At 31.9% G+C, this 21,982-nt stretch overlaps 9 protein-coding genes across 9 annotated transcripts; 4 read left to right on the forward strand and 5 right to left on the reverse strand. All coding sequences in view use genetic code 12, as the record gives it.

Moving 5' to 3' along the window:
- Nucleotides 1-251: 251 nt before the first annotated feature.
- PEX8 (Pex8p) lies at nucleotides 252-2,225 on the forward strand (the record flags this gene model as incomplete). The annotated part of the gene is made up of 1 exon (XM_002548249.1): nucleotides 252-2,225. The coding sequence occupies one exon, from the start codon at nucleotides 252-254 to the stop codon at nucleotides 2,223-2,225; it is 1,974 nt and encodes a 657-aa protein (XP_002548295.1).
- Nucleotides 2,226-3,243: 1,018 nt separating this feature from the next.
- ZCF16 (Zcf16p) lies at nucleotides 3,244-6,465 on the forward strand (the record flags this gene model as incomplete). The annotated part of the gene is made up of 1 exon (XM_002548250.1): nucleotides 3,244-6,465. The coding sequence occupies one exon, from the start codon at nucleotides 3,244-3,246 to the stop codon at nucleotides 6,463-6,465; it is 3,222 nt and encodes a 1,073-aa protein (XP_002548296.1).
- A 122-nt stretch (nucleotides 6,466-6,587) lies between these two features.
- On the reverse strand, nucleotides 6,588-8,384 carry DAL4 (allantoin permease; the record flags this gene model as incomplete). The annotated part of the gene is made up of 1 exon (XM_002548251.1): nucleotides 6,588-8,384. One exon carries the CDS (start codon nucleotides 8,382-8,384, stop codon nucleotides 6,588-6,590), a length of 1,797 nt encoding a protein of 598 aa, XP_002548297.1.
- Nucleotides 8,385-9,854: 1,470 nt separating this feature from the next.
- On the forward strand, nucleotides 9,855-12,890 carry CTRG_02595 (uncharacterized protein; the record flags this gene model as incomplete). Its single annotated transcript, XM_002548252.1, has 1 exon — nucleotides 9,855-12,890. The coding sequence occupies one exon, from the start codon at nucleotides 9,855-9,857 to the stop codon at nucleotides 12,888-12,890; it is 3,036 nt and encodes a 1,011-aa protein (XP_002548298.1).
- A 25-nt stretch (nucleotides 12,891-12,915) lies between these two features.
- Nucleotides 12,916-13,539, reverse strand: CTRG_02596 (uncharacterized protein; the record flags this gene model as incomplete). Its single annotated transcript, XM_002548253.1, has 1 exon — nucleotides 12,916-13,539. One exon carries the CDS (start codon nucleotides 13,537-13,539, stop codon nucleotides 12,916-12,918), a length of 624 nt encoding a protein of 207 aa, XP_002548299.1.
- A 319-nt stretch (nucleotides 13,540-13,858) lies between these two features.
- On the forward strand, nucleotides 13,859-14,755 carry SEC13 (GTPase-activating protein; the record flags this gene model as incomplete). The annotated part of the gene is made up of 1 exon (XM_002548254.1): nucleotides 13,859-14,755. The coding sequence occupies one exon, from the start codon at nucleotides 13,859-13,861 to the stop codon at nucleotides 14,753-14,755; it is 897 nt and encodes a 298-aa protein (XP_002548300.1).
- A 103-nt stretch (nucleotides 14,756-14,858) lies between these two features.
- Nucleotides 14,859-15,782, reverse strand: PNP1 (purine-nucleoside phosphorylase; the record flags this gene model as incomplete). The annotated part of the gene is made up of 1 exon (XM_002548255.1): nucleotides 14,859-15,782. The coding sequence occupies one exon, from the start codon at nucleotides 15,780-15,782 to the stop codon at nucleotides 14,859-14,861; it is 924 nt and encodes a 307-aa protein (XP_002548301.1).
- A 304-nt stretch (nucleotides 15,783-16,086) lies between these two features.
- On the reverse strand, nucleotides 16,087-17,493 carry CTRG_02599 (uncharacterized protein; the record flags this gene model as incomplete). Its single annotated transcript, XM_002548256.1, has 1 exon — nucleotides 16,087-17,493. The coding sequence occupies one exon, from the start codon at nucleotides 17,491-17,493 to the stop codon at nucleotides 16,087-16,089; it is 1,407 nt and encodes a 468-aa protein (XP_002548302.1).
- A 237-nt stretch (nucleotides 17,494-17,730) lies between these two features.
- On the reverse strand, nucleotides 17,731-18,153 carry CTRG_02600 (uncharacterized protein; the record flags this gene model as incomplete). The annotated part of the gene is made up of 1 exon (XM_002548257.1): nucleotides 17,731-18,153. One exon carries the CDS (start codon nucleotides 18,151-18,153, stop codon nucleotides 17,731-17,733), a length of 423 nt encoding a protein of 140 aa, XP_002548303.1.
- Nucleotides 18,154-21,982: the final 3,829 nt, after the last annotated feature.

Genomic DNA, 21,982 nt, shown 5'->3' on the forward strand with positions numbered 1-21,982 from the left:
ATTATCAAAAATTTATCATTATTGCTAATTCTAATCTATGCGCTTATGCGCTACCAAGCATATGATATTCTCCACATTTGATTCTTTGCGGGTGTGGCAGTGGGTGTGGGCGTGGCAGGCGAAAACAAAATTTCATTTGAAGCGAGGTTCAAAGACACGACGCACCAAACAACCAAACAAAAAATTGTGATTTATTATCAACGTTGAATTCAATCCCCACTGCCCCCCACGATTCAGTGTATTTTGAAAACATGTCAGATTTATATCATAAACTAGGACCACAGGGACGTGCTTTGTTAGCTCAGAAGAGTGGTTTATCAACTGTTCCTTCGTATACCCCTGGTGATATTACTACTATTAAAAGTGGCACACCGCAAGAATTGGATTATCTTGTGAATGAATTGAGAAATCCACCACCGGGTACTACAGTTAATAAAGTCTTGGGATATTTATATAATTATTTGCCTTATATTAAACATGAACAAAATTTACGATTAGTTATTGCTAGTTTCTTGAATACACCAGTTTGTTTTAATGTTCATCAAATCCCCAAATTTGAAGAAAATTATCCAATTATTGAAGTTTTTAAATTGATTTTTGATAAGAAATTAAAAATATCTATACCTACATTACCAATTAAAACTTTTTATTCTATTTTATTAAAAGAATTGAAAAATTTTCAAGCTTTCAATCCAAAACTAAATAGTTGGAAAATATTACCTATTTTAAGTGGGGTATTGTTATCGAATAATTTAAGAAATGAATTATATTCAGAAGTTAATTTTGTTGAATATAAATGGTTTTTTGATGATTGGGATAAAGAAGTTATGGAATTATTTACTACTGCATTGAATTATTCAATTTCTGAAATATTACCTAATGATGTTAATTTCTTAAGTTTGACAAGTTTTGCATTAGTTTATAAAAAAGAAGAAAAAAATATCATTGAAGAATATACTAGAAAAATCCCAAGTCCTGTTATTATCAATAAATTAATGGAAATGGTATTTGTTGATCATGATGTATCTACATTAGTTTATCAAAAATTTTTCAATTTAGATTCTAAAAATCCCGAGATTGAACAAATTGTATATAATGAAATCATGAATAAACCAGTGGTCAAACATTTAAATAAACTTTCATTTTTACTTGAGGCATATTTCACTACCCTAGGATTTGATCAAGTAAATGAATTATTAGTTAGAGATAATTTAATTCGGATTACTCAATTCAATAAAACACTTAATCATACTGCTAATGGATCTATATTTAATGATTTCAATGGTTCCAAACAAGCCAATGCATTAATTAAAAATTTTTGGTTTTTCATGAAGAGTTTATTATTTTCAGAGATTATTATCTTTCAAGGTATTTTAACAAGATTTGTTACAGCCAATTCTAATTTTGGTAATAGAAGTTTTTTCTTATTTGGAGGACGTCGTGAATTATCTCGAATTGAATATCAATATAAAGATATTGCATTGGAATTGATACCTAATTTATACTATATCAATTTCATATTATTATCTATTGGACAAGGTGGATTTGATAATTATAATTTTGTTTATTATTTAACCATTGAATTGGCATTAACTACAGGTATAAGATTTGAGAAAAATACATTATATTTAATAGGAAATTATCAAGAAGTTAATTTACATCCAGATGTTTTAAATAATAATTATATTGATACATCAAAAGTGATCTTTATATTAGGATTATGGGAAAATTACCTTCAACTGCCACATCGTCAACCTGGATTTCGTCAAGAAGTATATAATATTGTTATTGGATTAGCTGATGATAAGAGATATGATAATGATGAATTATTAGAAGCTGCCCATTCCGTATTGTTATTTTATTTTGCCAATAGTGAAGTCATTAACATTAATGATGTATTGCAATATGTTGAATTATTGTTACTGCAATTTCCACAAAGATTATCCGAAACACAATTAAATGTGGCTATAGAAACCCTCGGTAAAAAGATATTACCAACTTCGGATGGGGAAAGATTTTTAATGTTTTTAATAACCAGAAAATGCTATATTCCATTAATTCAACTTATTCCTTATATTCCAGTGGATAAATTCTTACATTGGATTAACAGAATTCATGATTTAATAAGTGTTGGTAATTCCAAAGAGGAGGAAATGTTTTGGAAAGTGTTGACTGAGAAATTGGACCCTAATAGAACTGATCTAGCATTGTATAGTTTCTATTGAGATAATTAAACAGTGTAATTGTGTACTACGGGAGTTGCATAACTCTGTGACTCTACATATCTACTGTCTAACAGCTTGTAAGCAGGTACGGTCATTTCCAGAGTTAATCTAATCGATTATTCTGGACATCGATGATGATGATGGTTTAATGATTTGTTGTTTATTGGAATTTACCCCGGATTTTTGCCACATCACACGACTTTAGTTTTAGTTTTTTTTTTTTTTCACATGAAAAATTTTTCAACGGGGATGAAACGAAATGGCAATGGACGATCCAGAATTGCTGTATAAACATTGGACATTCAAAGTGAGTGAATGGTAAATCAACAAACGATGATAGTTAGAGATAAATAGATTACTTCTTGTACATAGTTTAGATTAGTTTATATTGTTTACCGAGAAATGAGTATTGATTAATTTATAGAAGTTCCGTTGTTCCGAACACCGGTTGGCTCAAACGAGGTTAAGAATCTGGGGATAAGTAGAAAGAACGATAGAGAAAGCGGATGTTATGTCGGAAACAATTCGTTGTTGAAGTAAGCCATTGATTTTAATTGAAACAGTAGGTTAGTCCTTCACGTGATACGTCTCATGAACCAACTTCTTTGATTCCCATAAACAATCATCTTTTCCAATGGATAGTTGTAAGTAAAAAATTGAAAAATTCCGCTTCCCCGGGATTAACTGTCGACAATTGGTAGCGTTTTAGTATTTAATTTTTTTTTTTTTTTTTGCGTGGAGAAATTTGTCTGGCATTCTCATTCTCACAGTACAGTGTACTATAAACAAAGAGAGAGAGAGAAAATTTAATCACCAGAGAAATATAATTTTATATTTATTTCTACCATTACCAGTTCTTTATCCAATTGATTAGTTGTTTCATAAATACAGGATTTTGAACATACATAGAATAGCTCCCCTTACTCACTCATTTCTATTTAGTTTATTATTGTTATTGTTATTATTATTGCCGCTCCTGTCATTTGATTCCTATTACTTATTTTGAACTATAAATATCATGGCAAAGAAAAGTAAACAACCAAACGAATCAACTGTTTCTTCAAATTTTAAGTTAATTAGCACTTCTTCAGGTGTCAGAGTATCTCAGGCTTGTGATAGGTGCCGTATAAAGAAAATCAAATGTGATGGACAATCCCCTTGTCATAATTGTAAAAAAGTCGAAGTTGAATGTAAAACAAGTGATAAATTATCAAGAAAATCTTTCCCAAAAGGGTTCACTCTGTTTTTAGAAGCACGAGTTAAAGAATTAGAAGATGAAAATCAGAAATTACGTGATAAAATAGGTAGCACTAGTGGTGGTGGAGGTCATACAGATAATGATGATTCATTGGCTAGTAGTGCCATTCATACGGGACAAACTACTCCAACTAGACCAATGACAAATAATAGCTCTATCCCAACTACTACTACTACAAATGATAAAGTTCTTTTCCAATCAAATAACCAATCAGTACCTATTAATAACCCGATTGATCAAATTTTCAATATTGACAACAAAGGTGTCATTATTGGTAATGACAATTTAAATTTTGAATCCCAATTTAATCATTTATTGATCAATTTGAACTTGCCATTTTTAAAAATTACAAATAGTCACAACTATTTGTTGAACGATCCTGATAGTTATTTGTACAATCCATCATATACCAAAAGTAACAAGTTTCACAATCGAGATCTAGACTTGATTTATAATCCTTTAACTGGTACCAATACCGATATCAGTATGAAGAGTGAATTACCAACAGATATCTATGATTTATTTATTAAATTAATTAACAATTTTAAAAAGATTTTCAAAAATAAAAAGGAAATGGATAATCAAATTGTACAATTTTTCTTAAACTATAATGTGTTTATTCCCATATTTGATTTTAAACAATTTATGGAATCATATGAAGCTTTTCATACCATGTATCCCTTTATGTTTACTTATGATGATTCTTCTATCAATGGATTTAACTTGTCCAACACCAATGACTATCAAATAGTCAACAGTTATTTGATGACAATCATTCAAATTTACGCCATGATTATGATCAATAATCCAACGGTCAACCTCAACTTACTCCTCAATCATTCGGATCCACATTATTCTATGAATAACCGAGAAAAATCAATTATAAAATCTCTTTATGATTTCCTACCGTACTTTAATGGATTCCACATATCAATTGGTCAATTACAAACATATTTATTATTATTATACTATTCTTTGTTGACAAACAACAAAGAGAAATCATTGGTGTTGTCATCCTTAACCAATGCATTTATTGGTATTTTGGGTATCAATTTAAACTCCAAAAATTTGTTTTTCAATGATCTTGCATTGAATCAACAACAAAGAAGAAATAGAGTCAAGATCTTTTGGGTGTTTAAAGTGTTATTGAAATGTTTTAATTTGAAGTTTGGATTCAAACCAAGTTTAAACACTACAGTTATTAATCCTGTTACTATTGATAGATATTTTCAATTAACACCAGAGAAATTGTCTTCTTTACTTGGAGATGATGACGATTTATTCAACACTTTATTGAAACCAAGTATCGAATTCCTAAATTTAATGAACATTATCATTCCATCTTCTTTTTCACCAAATTATTACCAATACTTGAAACAGGATCGTAAGAAAAAGGAAAAGGATTTACATACTAGTCCTCATCGATTAGATATGATTTTGAATGAAGATGACGGTGATGGTAATGATGGGAATTTGAATTACAATTACAGTCAATTCTTAACTATCGATAAAAACTTGACTGATTGGAGAGAATCATTAAAGTCAAAGAAAATGTCACTATTACCATTGAAGGACTTGGGACTTCCTGATTTGATCAACATTACTGAAAATGATCTTCATTTTGCTATGGATAAGGATGCATTATCACGTGAAGGTTTGATCAATTACTATCAAACTGGGTTGCCTGACATTCATACTGCTTCTCAGTTGATTAAATTGCAATTGAATTTTCATTACACATTAATTAGATCAGCCAATTACTTGAATTTTATTGTTGATCGAGAATTGACGTTTGAATATTACAAAAAGATTTACGTATTATCAAGTGAAGTGTTGCAATACTTTTTGTTAGTATTTGAACACGTTAGTAAATCACAGGAAAAATTAAACTCACCAAGAGTAGCTTCAAATTCAATAGTTATGGAAAGTTTAGGTTTAGATGTTGACGATGACGGGTTCGTGATTAATGACTTTTCAGTTAAAAGACGTAAAATTGGTTCAACCAAAACTCCTAATAATATCAAGAAACTTGTTCGAGAAGTTCCTATTTCTCCATTCAATACTATGTTGAATGGTCTCTCATTGACTGTCATAAATTTGAAAAAATCGATAATTTTACAAATGTTGTATTTATTAATTTGTCAAATGAAGTTTGTCAAGACACAAGAAGAACGGAGCAAAATTAATGATTCATTTGACTTGTTATCACAAACGGTAGATTTGTTTATTAAATTATTCATCAACTATAAGCCAGGAGCCAAGAGTATGCAGAATGATAAATTATTCCAAAAGTTGATGAATGACGAACTAAAGGAGGATATCTTGTTCCATCACCAATATGGTTCTGACGACGAAGGAGACGAAGATGGGAAATATTATAAAACTATCGACTGGGATGATGAGAATTTAGATGAAGATTTAAAATATTTAAAGATTTTGAAGTTTATCAAATACAAATCCCGTGATGTTGTTGATCAGTTGAATAATAAACAAACTGTCAGTGGTATTCCTGAACCGTCAGTTGTTATTCATCACCACCATCACAGTCATAACCACAATCACAAAAATAGCCACCTCAAGCAAGAGGAGAATCAACAACATCCTCAACCAATGACACATCAGCAATATCAACTCCAACACCAGCAACAACCACCAGCACCACCAGCACCAGTACCACCACAATCACAACCACAACAACAGCCAAAACGTCTTCTGTCACATGAGACTCCGGCTTTACCTTCTTCAACTTCACCTTCCTTAAACTCCCGAATGATGTCCACGTCTACAATGCCATTGTCGGCAGCAACTTCACCTATGTCAACTGGACCAAGTTTAGGTTTACAAAACTTGAACAAACCTACAAGTTTGCCATTACCCCAATATTACAATCCATACCAATCAATGTCTCCTGTATTTGATAATGACGATAAAGATGCAGTCAATGATTTAATGAACCTTAGACGTGGTTCCAATATTAAATAGTTACATTTTTTTTTATTATAATAGTTTAATTTTATTATATTTATTTATTTATTTATTTCGTATCAATGTATAATTACTCGAGTTTTGTGAAATTCACACACATACATATACAAATCAAAAATCTACACACTTTTCTTGAACCCACTACTTTGGTCTTCTTCAAAAACTCCATAAGTTTCAACACCATGATGAACTTCATGACCAACCAATTCTTCTTCAAAACTCTCCACATCTTGGTTTTCTTCAAACCAACCTTTTTCAAATGGACCCACATTTTCAACACCTATTGGAACAGGGAACCAATACGATAAAATTGAATAAACAATCCAAGAACTGAAAAATCCCATAAAGAAATTCAATCTATAAACTTCTGTAGCACCAATAGGAACTTTATGAGTACCAGTAGCACCAACAAATCCAACAATATTTGGTAAAATTCCAGAAATATAAGCAGCATAAGCTCTCCAATTAACTCCAATTTTATTATATCTATAAATTGATGGTTGGGATTTGTCTTGTGGATTAGTTAATGAATATAATTCAAGGATTTTAATATATCCTCTACGAATATAGAAATAATCACAAGCAACAACACCAGCAACAGATGATAAAAATACAGAATAAGCTGATAAATAAGTGGTAAATCTTGAAGATGATGATATTAATTTCCATGGACAAATAGCAAGGGCTAAAAATGCACAAATATAACTTCCTCTTCTAATATTTAAAAATTGTGGTAATAAAGCAGAACAATCAGTACCAAAAGAAATAGAATTTGCTGAAATATTAGTACCTAATTGAGCTAAAGCAAAAGCAGCAGAAATGAAAAAGACACCAGCACGATTTCCAGGAGTATAATTATCTAAAAATGTTCCCAATACATCTAATGGAGACCAATAAGCAACACCATACATTGCTTCTGAAGCAGAAGTAACCAATACACCAATAAGAGAAGTGATTGAAAAACAAATTGGAATAGATAAAGTATAAACCAAATATTTCATACCAAATGAAGGTTTATTAGCAAAACGAGAGAAATCTGGGGCATTAACAATCAATGTTGCAAAATTAGCTAATGCATTCATGGTAGATTCAACAAATGCCCAAGCTAATTCAGATCCTTGTGCTTTTGATTTTTGATGAATTACTGGTCCAATACCACCAGCTTTAACAATTGTCCATACCAAAAAGGCAATACCAGCAACAGGAACAATATATGCTTTAACTGTAAACAAATGTCTAATCTTATGTGGAGGAAACCATAAGAAAGGCAATTGAAATAACCAAAAGAGAAAGATTCCAAGGAATTGAAAAGTAGTTAAATCTTTATCAGGAATTGTATCATGGATTCTCTCCGGGAGATTCTTACCAAAGATGGAATGTAACATAAGTTCAAAAGTTGGACCAGCAACAGCAGTTTGAACAGCATACCAGATACATGACATAAACACACGATTTAATACTGGCCATAAAGAACCATAAATACCAAATGAAGAACGAGCAGCTACTGGGAATGAAATATGATAGAATAAACCAACTCGTGATCCAATACTTACAAATATACCACATAATGCATAACCTAACCAAACACTTAACCAAGTTTGCCACCAATTCATACCACCTGATTGAATACCAGTGGCTGCAATTTGCCAAGTATTAATATTAAAAGAATCAGCTATCCAAAAGAAAACATAATTATACCATGCCCATTGACGTCTTGCTTCTTCAACAGGACGTAAATCATGATTATATAAAAACATTTGTGCCGTAGATAATTCACCTTTTGGTTGAACCTCAAGGGTTTTAATTAGTTTTTGCCAAAATGTCATTGACTTACCATCATAATATTCTTCTTCAACAAAACTATTACTAGCATCTTCTGATACAATCTGTTGTTGTTGTTTTTTATCCTCTTGCATCTTTGAATTTGTTATTACTATTATTTTAAATATATATATATGTAAAAAAAAGGGAATAATTTTGAATAAATAAAGAGGAGATCTTGATCACTTTATATAAAAAGCAAATCACTCAGATATGTTTCTCTTGATAATGATGATTCAACTATTGTTATTTCCCGAATAAGCGGGGGGCGAGTAGGAGGAGTTTAAAAAAGAAGATATTAATCAACAGCAATGCAGCATGGTTATAGTCTAAAATCTACTTGAAATGGGCGCAAACAATGAAATTCCTTTTGATATGATAATACAAAGAAGAAGAAATAGGGTTGCTTTGCTTTGGGGCATGGTCGAGTACATGCAGGAGATTATCTTTTCTTTTTTAGTACGGTGCCGCAATTCGCCGCGTGTCCAAATTAAACGTTGTTGATAAGAAAGGGGGTTTCTTATTGTTATTGTTATTATTGTACCAATAATTTTTCAATTTAAATTGCCTAAAAAGCAAACTTTGATTAATTTTTGACTCAGTTAAATCAGATCATAATTCCGTTACAGGAGTTTAACTCTTAATTTTAATTACAAAAATATTGGGTATCAAAATTTGACTTGCTGGGGTACATGGGTTGATTAATTCTTGCTTCAGATATACCACTACTACTAAGATGACTCTCTTTGGTGTATAACTGGATGACATTACCATCCTCATCTTCATCATCATCAGATATCGATGAGTTAATCATACGATATCAGTAATAATAATATATCCCAATATGGTATATCAATCATTAATCTAATCAATTACCTGTAATCTCACGGAAGGTACCGAAGAATTTTTTTTTTTTTTTCGCTTCTCGTTATCTATGCAAGATTATCAATGTGTGTAGGAATTCTAAAATTCAACTTCGCTGATATCTCCAAAAATGGCATTTGTTACTCGAATCTTCCCATTCTTATTTATCATAAAACAATACTACATATCGTTAGATATGAATTAATGATCATATCGTCGTATATTAGAGACAAATGGAAAACATGTCTATTATGCAAAATTAATCAGTTGCGAAACAAGAGGAAATTTAAAAAGAAAAACCCTTGTTCGTGCTACAAATTACATGCTGTGTTTTTGCGTTTCTAATGGAAATTGCAACATCCACACTTGAGTCATCTTTAATTTACAATTGCTTAATCTCTAACCTTTAATATACTTCTATCTCTATGGAAACCTTTTTGTTGGCACATGTGAACAGTTTGTATTCTTGAGTAGGAAACAAACTCATATTTTTGATTACGTAAGCACCACAGTTTGACTTTTTTTTTTTTCGTTTGTCCTTTGCGTGTAAAGGGATCAATTCTCGTGGTAAAAGTTTACTAACTACGCCTATCAATTATACACTATCCTCCCCCCTAAAAGGCAAACACTTTTCTCGTTACGATAAACCTTGATTACAACACAACTTGTAAAGGTATTTTGTTATTATCATCGAGTGGTACATGACGTCTCAAATGAATTCCCCATATAGTCTACCTTCTCATAGTGCTTCAAAACTGTCTAGTCGACTACCGCCCGATTCCGTGGCATCAAGCTCAACAAATCTTCAATCACATTTCTCAAATCCCAACGATTTTATAACTTATATCATTCCTGATTTTAATGCAGTCAAGTATTTTCAAAAGGAGTTTATAGCTTCGAATGAGTTTCATTTGATACAAGAATCCGAAGTCACCGGTTTTGAAATATATTTAGTTGAACAATGGGTTAATGATCGTAACATTAGTTCTATCGTCACTGCCTTTACAGGGAATGAAGCCTCCAAAATATCTGTTGTTAGATTGACAATAATTAAGAAACCTGCTAAATATTACCCTGTCAGATTCCAAGAATATTTAAATGAATTGATTCAGAACCATTCAAGAATGAAAAAAATGGAAAAGGATAGACCAAAAAATTTACATAGTCGAACAAACAGTGCTGGTGAAATGTTGACTTTGTCAAAATTATCTACAACCCAATCTTCTCCAGCTCCTCCACCTTCACCAAAGAGAGAAAATAGCACCGCGGATTATACCAATGAAGTTTGTTTTGTTACGAATTTGACATCCTTACCTTCCGCATTAAATCTTATTCCTATTCCTAGTGGTGATGTACGTAAAGTTGAAACCCCTTTTATGGTTAATTCAAATTTGAAGAAATTACAATGTACAGGGCGTTCTATTTCAATGACAACGAGCAAAATTTCCGATGCTTCAGAAGATAAATTCCGTCAAATGTATAAAATTTATAATACAAAAGTACCAATCCTGTTTGCTGCTAAAGAGTTGGTGAATATTGTTCAAACTTGTTTATTTTATTTTGATTTACTAGATGCAAGATACTGTGATGGTTTATTGTGTGCCAAAACAGAAGAAGCTATTATGAATTGGTGGAATTTAATTGGATTACCCCATTTCAATGTAAAACCAAATCCGGTTAATGGTATCTTACCAGCAAGAACAGTGGCTGCTGTGGTTAGTTTAATTCTTAGTGTTCGAATGAGAATGGTATTAGTTGGTGGATCCGATGTTCCTAAAGACCCATTTGATTTTGAAAATTTTATGCTTGCAATTGGACAATTTCAAAGACAATTTAAGCTAGATAAGACTAGAAAATTGGACATGGAAACTTTGAACAAGATGTTTACTGTTACCAATGCAAGATTATTACCAGAGAAAAATAGTAATTATTTCTATTCAACAGCTTATAACAGTTCTGCAGATTTCGATCCTCATGATTATGAAGTTGCACCTGCTATTTCGGGAAACTCAAAAGGATTGACAAGTAATTCATCTAATACCACCCAAAAGAGAAGATATGGGAAAGAGTTAAAGAAACTTACCAACGTAATGAAATCATCAGTGCTGCCGAGCACTAAAGATATCGATGATAATAATATTGCTGCACCAAAGGCAACTTCTGGTAGAATCAGAAACAAAATTGCAAAATTTGCTGATATGGCAACTCCATTAGATGTTGAAACTTTAGATTTGGAATGTTTGGTAAAGACTCATTTAGCAGGAAAAACGTTGATTCGTTTATTCTATGGAGTGCAAAACAATCACGTGTTTACCTATTCAGACAGGTCAACAATCGATAACAACCACTCTCAGAATCAGAATCAAACTCCGAACCTGGTCCAGAATCAAACCGAAAAGCATCGCCATACTCACGGTTCAAGTCATCTTCATTTCCAAAAACGTCGTGGTCGTGGTGTGGGTGACGATTCCAATGCTAGTCAATATGGGTTTGAAAGTTTAAGAGATAGGATTGCACAAACTCAGGAGTTATTGGTTAATAATGATCCATCAAAATATTCACGTGGATTTAGTAAGATGAAACTTGGCTTACAAAGTAGAAAGAATATAACAAATACTTCAAAACAAGATACAACATTACTAGTTCCTGGTGATAATGGTGATGCTAAAGAAGTGCGTCCGACTTCAATGGTTGATTCTTTCTTGCAAATTCATAGTGATAACGCGTCTTTCACAGAAAGCGTTTCTTCAAACACGGCATCTATTCCTCCTAAATGTTCAGTTACTGATAATGATTTTAGTCATCCTATTTCGAAGTTTAAATATAACTTGAATAGAAGAAACTCATACCCGTATTTGATCAACAAACACGAGGAGAATTTGAACACTTTGCTGATTTCAAAGAATGAAGTTAGATACAATGAGGATCAAGTTAATATTTGCCGTTTGAGACGAAGCATCAGTTTCTCTGATGTGGAGGAAGCTGTATTGTCAAGACATATTGTAAAACCTGGATCCATGACTAAATTTTCTCAGTCGTACCTTGAAAGTATCAACACGTTAATGAGATATGAGAATTTAAGAACCTGCTATATTGATAGTGAAGCAAAGACGGTACCTCATATTAATAATGCCACTGTTGATAAATCATACCAATTAATGAATTTAGAATTGATCAAGTTGAAGAATATTAGACACCAGATGCATGCTAATAAAGGCAGAGAAGAAGGTATGCATGAAGAATTGGACTACAATATGAAGTTGTTAAACACCACTATTGATCGATTGCTTTATGAAACAAGAATAGTTTCAAAGAGAATAAATGAATTAGATGAGAATTTCAAATTGTACGAGTTGAAACTTCATGAAGATTGCAACAAACGAATGGTTGGGATCATTGATCGAGTGCTTCGTCTGAAGCAGTTCAAAGAAGTCTATACTAATGCAGAAGAAAGAAAGAGTATTGCCGTTAAGTTGACTGGGAATGAGCATTATTTTGATACTATCGAAGAGGAGAAACCTATCAGTTTTCTTCGATGTGTGGCGATATTTGTTTATGAACTTATCATTTGTTTGTTCCAATTATTCCATTTCAATAGAGAGAATATGAACTTGGAGAGAATTAGGGAAAGTTGGAAAAAATTAGATCCCAATAGATCCATCATCAAGGGAGCTTATTCGTATATTGGTCGTGAACCTTCTCAAGAAAGTATTGCTTCTCCTGTTGATCCTAAATAGGGGGGGGCTGTCAATTTATAGATTCTTAATCTCTTTTAACTAATTGTTTGAATGCGTTTACTAAATATTTCACTTCTTTTTGATAACTTTCTGATTGTAGAAGTGTTGGTTCTCTTTGTATATCTTGTTCGATTTCCATTAGTTTCTCAGCAAGTCGTTCTATCTTTGTATGAAGAATCTGATTATTTTCCCTTAGTTGAATCCGTGTTGGTTGTATTATATCATGAACAAATTTTTCAATATCATTCTTGGTATATAAATCTTCTTCAATTTGTATTGATTCTCTTGCTTGGAGGTATTCTTTCACAGAGTCAAGCATTTCTTGATTTTGATCAATTAATTCCCTTAGTTTCTCACCAACAAAATCTTGTTTTTGGATATCCATAACAAGAGCAATTCTTTCATCTTCTAGTTTTCGTATTATTGAACTCTCATCTTCCTCTTCGTCATCATCTTCATTATCATTATTAGAACTACAATTATCTTGTGGTTGATCAGTGGTGGTTTTATCGGTTGTACTATTGTGAGGAACAATCACATTCGATATCTCTTGTAGTTTAAAAATAGACTCGGCTGATTCGTTAACTCTTTGGTTTAATGTCAGTACAAGGCTCGATATGGCCAGTAGATCATCATATGATTTATCCATAGTTGTTGATATCACAATTGATTGTTATGGGTTGTTTGATGGGTTGTCTAAAATGGCGTGTAAATTTGCCAATTTTTTTTTTTTATTTCGTTTCCCTGTTATTATTATCACGAGTTAGCGAGAGTGTGGGACGTGTTCATTTGCACTTTTTTTTTTTCTTTCTTTTTTTTTTTTTTTCAGTTTCTCGTTCTTTGTCCTTTTGGTAAACCTAAACAAAAAAAAAAACCGATATTGAACATTTTCTTCATAATCACTGAATCTAAAATCAAAACTTTTCATCACATTCATATTACACATAACACATAGTTTAAAATAAATAATGGTGACAATTGGAAATGCTCATGAAGATTTGATCCATGATGCAGTCTTGGATTATTATGGAAAGAGATTGGCCACTTGTTCTTCTGATAAAACTATTAAAATATTTGATCTTGAAGGTACTGACAATTATAAATTAACAACTACATTGACAGGACATGAAGGTCCAATTTGGCAAGTTTCTTGGGCACATCCTAAATTTGGATCTATATTGGCATCATGTTCATATGATGGTAAAGCATTGATTTGGAAAGAACAACCAGAAACTCAACAATGGTCTATAATTGCCGAACATACTGTTCATCAAGCAAGTGTCAATTCTGTTTCTTGGGCTCCTCATGAATTAGGAGCTGTTTTATTATGTACTTCTTCAGATGGTAAAGTTTCAGTAGTGGATTTCAATGATGATGGTACTACTTCACATGTTGTATTTGATGCACATGCCATAGGAGCAAACTCGGCCACTTGGGCTCCAATATCTACTTCTTCTAAAGATCCAGCCACTTTGAAACAACAACGTAGAATCGTTAGTTGTGGGTCTGATAATTTGGCCAAAATTTGGAAGTATGATCCTGTAAACAATACTTATATTGAAGAAGCTAAATTAGAAGGTCATACAGATTGGGTTAGAGATGTTGCTTGGTCTCCTTCAAATTTGGTTAGATCTTATATTGCCACTGCTTCTCAAGACCGTACTGTTTTGATCTGGACTCAAGATAGAGATGGTAAATGGCAAAAACAATTATTGACTGATGAAAAATTCCCAGATGTTTGTTGGAGATGTTCTTGGTCATTATCAGGAAACATTTTGGCTGTTTCTGGTGGTGACAACAAAGTAAGTTTATGGAAAGAAAACTTACAAGGAAAATGGGAATCTGCAGGTGAAGTTGACCAATAAATTATGTAGAACAAAAGTCAATAGTATACTGAATGAATAGAAAAATTAAAAAAGACTAACATGATAATAATAATAATAAAAATAATAAAAGATGTACATTTACTTATAATTCATTAACAACAGATTCTACAATTTTTTCAACGTCTTTAGATGCTTCGTTAGCAGCTTCTAACACTTCGTCATGACTGGCCATACCTTCATCTAATGCTTTAGGATTTTCATCAAAAGCACTTGGTGGTTTATCACCAACACCTGCATTTGTAATCAATGACAATGCAAGAACTCTCAAACCAGAATGACGAGCAACAATGACTTCAGGGACAGTTGACATACCAACAGCATCACCACCTAATAATCTAATCATTCTAACTTCAGCTCTACTTTCAAAAGTTGGACCAGCAGCAAAAAAATATGTTCCTTCAAAAATATTTCTAGTAATTCCTAACTTATCTCTAGCAGTTTTAATAAACAATTTTCGTAATTCATAATCATAAGCGTCTGAAAGTGGTTGAAATCTTGGACCAAACTCAGCTAAATTTGGTCCTCTTAATGGATGATAACCAGCTAAACCTGGGAAATTAATATGATCTTCAATAACCATTAAATCACCTGGTTTATATTCTGGATTAACTCCACCAGCAGCATTAGTAACAATAACACTAGTAATACCCAAAAGTTTAGCAATTCTAACAGGGAATGTGGTTTCTTGGAATGTATAACCTTCATAAAAATGTAATCTTCCAACCATACACATAACTGGAACTTTATTGGTTCCAATTAATCCAAAAACTAATTTCCCAGCATGTCCTGGAACAGTAGATGTTTTGAAACCTGGAATATCTGAATATGAAATTTCAAGTTTAGTACTTGATTCAAGAATATTGGCTATTCCTCCTAAACCAGATCCACATATAATCATGACTCTAGGTTCGGATAACTCTGGAAATTGACCAATTTTTTGTTTAATCACATCAGCAGCATGGCTGATTTGTTTAAGGTATTCTTCTGGTGGAATTGTTTCTGCCATTGCTTAATATAGTGTTTTGAAGTCGACGAGATCTAAACGTAAATGGTGACCAAAAGGAACCAGAAGAAAAAGAGAGTGCGAAACGAAAGTTCAAAAAAAAAAAAAAAAAAAAAGTCTGAGGTGTAATGAGCACGGCATTCTTCAATTTCACGTCATTGAATTTGTTCAACTTTTTCTATTCATGTCTGACTTTTTCATGAAAAGGGTCACAGAGTTAGAAACCTCTTGGCTATTATTTTGTGTTTATATATACATGAATAATTATTGGGAAAGGGTTCTACTTGGGGAGTATATACAATTTGCATTATTCTGGCCACCAGTCAGGGATACCAACTTTTAATCCAATATGTTTGTGTCCATCTTCCAAAGATGGAACTTCAAGTTTATAAAATTGGTTCTTTTCAACGTCAGCAACAGGGAATAAAACTAATCCAAGATTATCTTGACGTGACATCAATTTACCAATAGAAGTCTTTCTCTTTCTGACACTTCGTGTAGATGCAAAAGGGGATGCTGCTGCTGCTGTAGAAGCAGACGGGTCCTGTCCATCCAGTTCAGGATTGGATTCCGATTTTTCCTGAAGTGGGGTAATTTCTAACTTTGTCAATGTAGAATCAGGGATACCAGTAAAAACATCCACTATTGGATCTTGTGAATCAAGCTCAATAGGATGATGCTGTAAGTAATCTAAGCTCTCGTCGGTGATTTCAAAAAATTGAACTGGAAAGATTCTCTTTCTTATGACACCATTATTAAATGATCTAATGGTTAATTCTTGACCAACATAACATCCTTTGTCTAATGATAACCCATTAACATAATCCAAGTTACATTCAAAAGGCAATAATGATGTTCCCTTTGGAGCATCTTGAGTTTCAAACACTCCGTTTTCAAATCTTCTTCTTATCACTTCGTCCTCAGCAATAGTAGTTGTATCGAATTTTTCTTTAAATTGTGATGAAAAAACCGATTCAAGTGGAATACCTTCAGGATTGTCATTTGAAATTGGTTTATTGGTGACAAATTTTACACCAAAGTTAGGAATTCTATTATCTACTGCAAATCCCAAAATGTTCTTTGCAATATCACTGTTGAAAAATAATTCATCTTTAATAAATGAGTTGGCATCTTGCAATGCAGTTACTGGGTCTTGACCTTTGAGATATTTAAATTGAATTTCCTCTAGCCATTCATCAAATTGAACAGTATCATTATAGTAATAATAAGAGAACAAACTTTTATCTGGAGAAATATCCACTTTTGCACTTAGTTTATGTAATTTCAATAACATCATAAGTTGCAGCAGTATCAGTGAATCCACTTCTAATACAAATCCTGGTTGTTCCATTTCTTTATCAAACATACCATCCAAATTATGGAATGGCTCTGGGTATAAGAAACAATCTGTAACTACTCTTCCCTTTGAATTCAAAATCATTGAATTAATCCCATCTCGACTGATAGTTATAGTACCATCTGGGTCATATATATCTTCATGAATCAATCCATAATTCTTCGAGACGTCTATTATTTCTGAAAGGTTAACGTTTCTGTTCTCTTCTGATTCACTAATTGTATGTTGCTTTTTCTTAACGATGTTTGGGAGCAATCTCGAAGTGATTAACCCATTGAGAAATTTAGTTGCATCTGGACCTCGTATTGTGATTAATGTCTTTGATAGTTGAGCTAAACCCACATTAGGAAACCTCATTGTAAGTAATGGTATGAGTTATGCCAGAAGAGTTGATTATTAATCTTGGGTGGAGTTGGTATTTTTGATTGATTTTTTTTTTTCAGATTTGCCAGTGCACTTTAAGATTCATTTTACTGGATAAACACCCTGGTGAAATCAATGCAAATGTTGAGTATTTTATTACCTGTCGTTATCTATTTTTTTTGTTTTTATGAACTATTTACAATCCTAATACATACATACTGTTCTATTTACTTACTTGGAAAACTCTTCTTTCAATTTTTCTTCATAAAAATAATGCATGAATTTAACTGGTTTAGGTTGATCTGGTCTATCAACATGTAATACAGGAACATCGTAACAATATTTATCAAACCATTCTTGATTCTTTGGATCCATTATATCTATAGTTGTCAATTTTATTGGAACTTTGGCGAGATCTGGGGATTTTAAAGTACCATGAAGAATATTCTTCGCATTGGTACACAACATACAATTATCTTTAGTGAAAAATGTCAAATTGACCTGACTGTTGATTCTAGTAGATGAAAGGTATCTTCTGGATATGTTAATAAATTGCTTCATGATAGTACGTAGATTATTGAAATTATGATTTAAAGAAAAAAGGAATACAGTCGTTGCAGTTTTATTTCTCACTGTTTGCAAAGAAAAGTTCATATAAACTCGGCCAATAGTTTTGATAATAGTGCGCAATGAATGTTCGTATTCCTTGATCGCTATCTGTTCATACTAAAAATGTATGATATTTGGTATGAACAAAAAATAGGGCAGCTGGTTTGAAAGTATTATTACTGCTGGTGTAACATTTTGACTCCATCTACTATGAGCAATTAATCTCTCTTACTATGAATTAAATTTGTCACACTAGTATTAATAATTTCTTTGAAAGTAGAAACACTGTACAGAAAAAAAGAATCATTTACGACACTCTTGAACAATTCTTTTTGACATATTTTTTATAATACATTTGAATATAATGGGAATCAATCAAGATCATCAGTTTGACACAATTCTGAATAAGGAAAGACAGATAACAGTGGATTATATTCATCAATTTGATGGCGGTAACTTATAAATTTACATTCCGAAAATAAATATATATGAATATTCAAATATTACATCCTTGAAACCATATTTTTGAATGTCACTTTTTGTTGTACATTTATATGTTCCATTGGTCGCGCCCTATATCTGTGTGTCACAATGATCCATACATTAAACCATTGATTTACATGTTCCTGATTTGGTGCGCATTTGTATGTAGAAATTTTCCCTCCATATATCCATAGATTTAAATGTCTGTTCCATAGATCCATAGATTTATATGTTCCAGAATTGTAGAATATTTGGATGTTCTAGAAAAAAGTAGCATTTTGACCTCTGTTTTCTATGATCGTTACAGCGTGACATACAAATGTTCCACGATTTCCAACATTTTTCTCTTCTAGTACGATTTTTGCAATTTTGAAAATGGCATGTGATTCCCAGTGATAAATTATGCTATATAAGTTCATTCTGAATCAATTGGATAAATATTGGTGTAGTTATCTATCAATCTTACTCTTGGAATTTCAAACAATCTTTTTTTTATCGGGAATTATAATTTTTCCAAATAAATCAGTAATTGCACTATCCAGACAGCTCAAACTGTATTCATTGGAATATTAATGTAAATAGCATTATATCTATACTATTATTATATTATATTTCTCATTTTTTGTCCATATAGTATTCCCAAAGGTGTTGATCAGGAACCCAAGTGGTTTATTTCCGTAGTTTTCAAAATGGTTCACGCACGAAAAAATTTCAAAATTTGACGTGAATCTCTTTTCCCCATACAAAAAGTAGAATTTGGTTTATTTTCAGTGGTATTGGTAAGAAACATGTTCCATTATGGGTTCTATGCATTTGACTCAATAATATAATAAAATAATAACATAATATATGGTTCTGGTAAATACTAGGAGTGGAATCACTGATTCAGAAACTGATTTATACATTATATATGTCATTCCTTTCGATACTTGAATTATTTTTCTTCGGATTCTTTCGTGCGAACCATGGACCTAAATTTAAAAATTCGCACCACTTGCACTTCGAGAATAGGTTGAGCATAACAAATAACCAACTTTAATCTGTAAGTATTTGTAATGCTGATTCATTTCAAACCATCTACTACTAATACTTTATTCAAAAGGTAAATTTTTTCTTCCAAATCTACCTACAGTCCACCCCTTTGGGAAATGAAGTATAGACTGGATTTTTATACCGATACAGCATAGTTTCGTTAATTGCCGCTGATGTATATTTGTCACTATTTCATATATAATGATAGTCTATCCGAGTATTCATAGTATTGCGATGTATTGTTTATCGATATTGTTGTCTAACAAAAATATGATGAAAGCTATTACCAATCAATTGATCTTGTTGCAAGATTTTGGAAAAAAAGGTGAATTAATAAAGTTGAGGGAGTCTTTTTGAAATAACCAAAATTGAGAAATCGCGGTAGTCTTTTAAGATTGCTGAAAACATCATTATGTTGCTGAAAAGTGGCAACGTCATAAGGTTGTCCAAAGGTTGCCAAAAAGTGGAATATAAGAAACCTCATTAATCTTATGAAAATTTCCAAAAATGCGACGACAGGAAATTATTTCCCTTATTTTTAAAACCAAAGTAATTTCATGAAGTTGTCCATGTTTTGCTAGATCTATTGATTCTAACTCGATATTCGTCGTTTGAACAACGGTACATTATTTGTATCAGTGTTTAACACTACCACACTTACTCTTGAACACATTTGATAACAATTGGTGGAGTTGATGGTCAATTATTACTTTGGAGAAATTGAAATATCTTTTTTTTATCGGGAATTATAATTTTTCTAAATAACTCAATAATTATGATACTGAACCCGCTCAAATTGTATTCATTGGAATATTAATATAAATAGTATTCTTTTCATACCATTCTTATTTTATATTTCTGATTTTTGGGGTATCTAGTGTTTCCTAAGGGGTTGATCAGCTTGTCGATTGGTTTATTCCCGTAGTTTTAATTTTGGCCCAGACACGAAAAAATCTTAAAAATTGATGTGAATCTCCTTTCCCCATACAAAATTGTGGTAAATTTGTAATGTAGTGAGAATCGATCTTTGATATACAGAAAAAAATGGAAGATTTTAGACACTCTTGGATAGTTCCTTTTAAAATATAGATTTTCTATTCCATCTGAATACAATGTGAATGAATCATAATAGTCTATTTCATTGTAATGGAAATCGATCAAGATAGCCTATTTGTCAAGATTCTGAGTAAAAAGAGACAGAAGATGGATGATTACATTTATGGGTTTGATGGTTGCAACTTATATATTCAAATATTCCGTTGAATAGATCATATATTTTAAGTTTCTGATTTGGTGTATATTTGTATTTTCCAATGTTTGTGTCATGTATATCTGTATATTCAAATATTCTGTGCACTAATTCACTGATTTTCAATGTCGTAATTAGTGCGTATTTCTATATTCCAATGGTTGTGCTCTGTATTAAAATGTCCAAATATTCCAACCAATTCAGCATAGATTTGAATGTTCCAAATTTGTGGAATATTTGGATGCTTCAGAAAAAAGTAGCATTTACATCTCTGTTTTCTATGGTCGTCACAGTGCGACATGCAAATGTTCCACGATTTGCAACATTTTTCTCTTCTAGTACGATTTTTGCAATTTTGAAAATGGCATGTGATTCCCAGTGATAAATTATGCTATATAAGTTCATTCTGAATCAATTGGATAAATATTGGTGTAGTTATCTATCAATCTTACTCTTGGAATTTCAAACAATCTTTTTTTTATCGGGAATTATAATTTTTCCAAATAAATCAGTAATTGCACTATCCAGACAGCTCAAACTGTATTCATTGGAATATTAATGTAAATAGCATTATATCTATACTATTATTATATTATATTTCTCATTTTTTGTCCATATAGTATTCCCAAAGGTGTTGATCAGGAACCCAAGTGGTTTATTTCCGTAGTTTTCAAAATGGTTCACGCACGAAAAAATTTCAAAATTTGACGTGAATCTCTTTTTCCCATACAAAATGTAATAAATGGAATGTTTTCAGTTGTACTGGTTGGAAACATGATCCATTGTGGGTTTTATGCATTTAACTCAATGATATAATAAAAGAATAACATACTAGATTGTCCTGGTAAGTACTAATAGTGATAGTAATGAACCAGAATCCGATTTATGTATTGTATATTTCATTCTTTCTGATATTAGAATTCTTCTTTTTTCTTCTTCAGATTCTTTCGTACGAACCATGGACCTAAATTCAAGAGTTTGCAGAGTTTGTGCGTCGAGAATAGGCTGAACATAACTAATAGCCAATTTAAATATGCAAATATTTGTAATGCTGATTCATTTCAAACCATCTACTACTAATACTTTATTCAAAAGGTAAATTTTTTCTTC

The sequence above is a fragment of the Candida tropicalis genome, assembly GCF_000006335.3.
Source record: "Candida tropicalis MYA-3404 genomic scaffold supercont3.3, whole genome shotgun sequence".
Lineage (NCBI taxonomy): Eukaryota > Fungi > Ascomycota > Pichiomycetes > Serinales > Debaryomycetaceae > Candida > Candida tropicalis.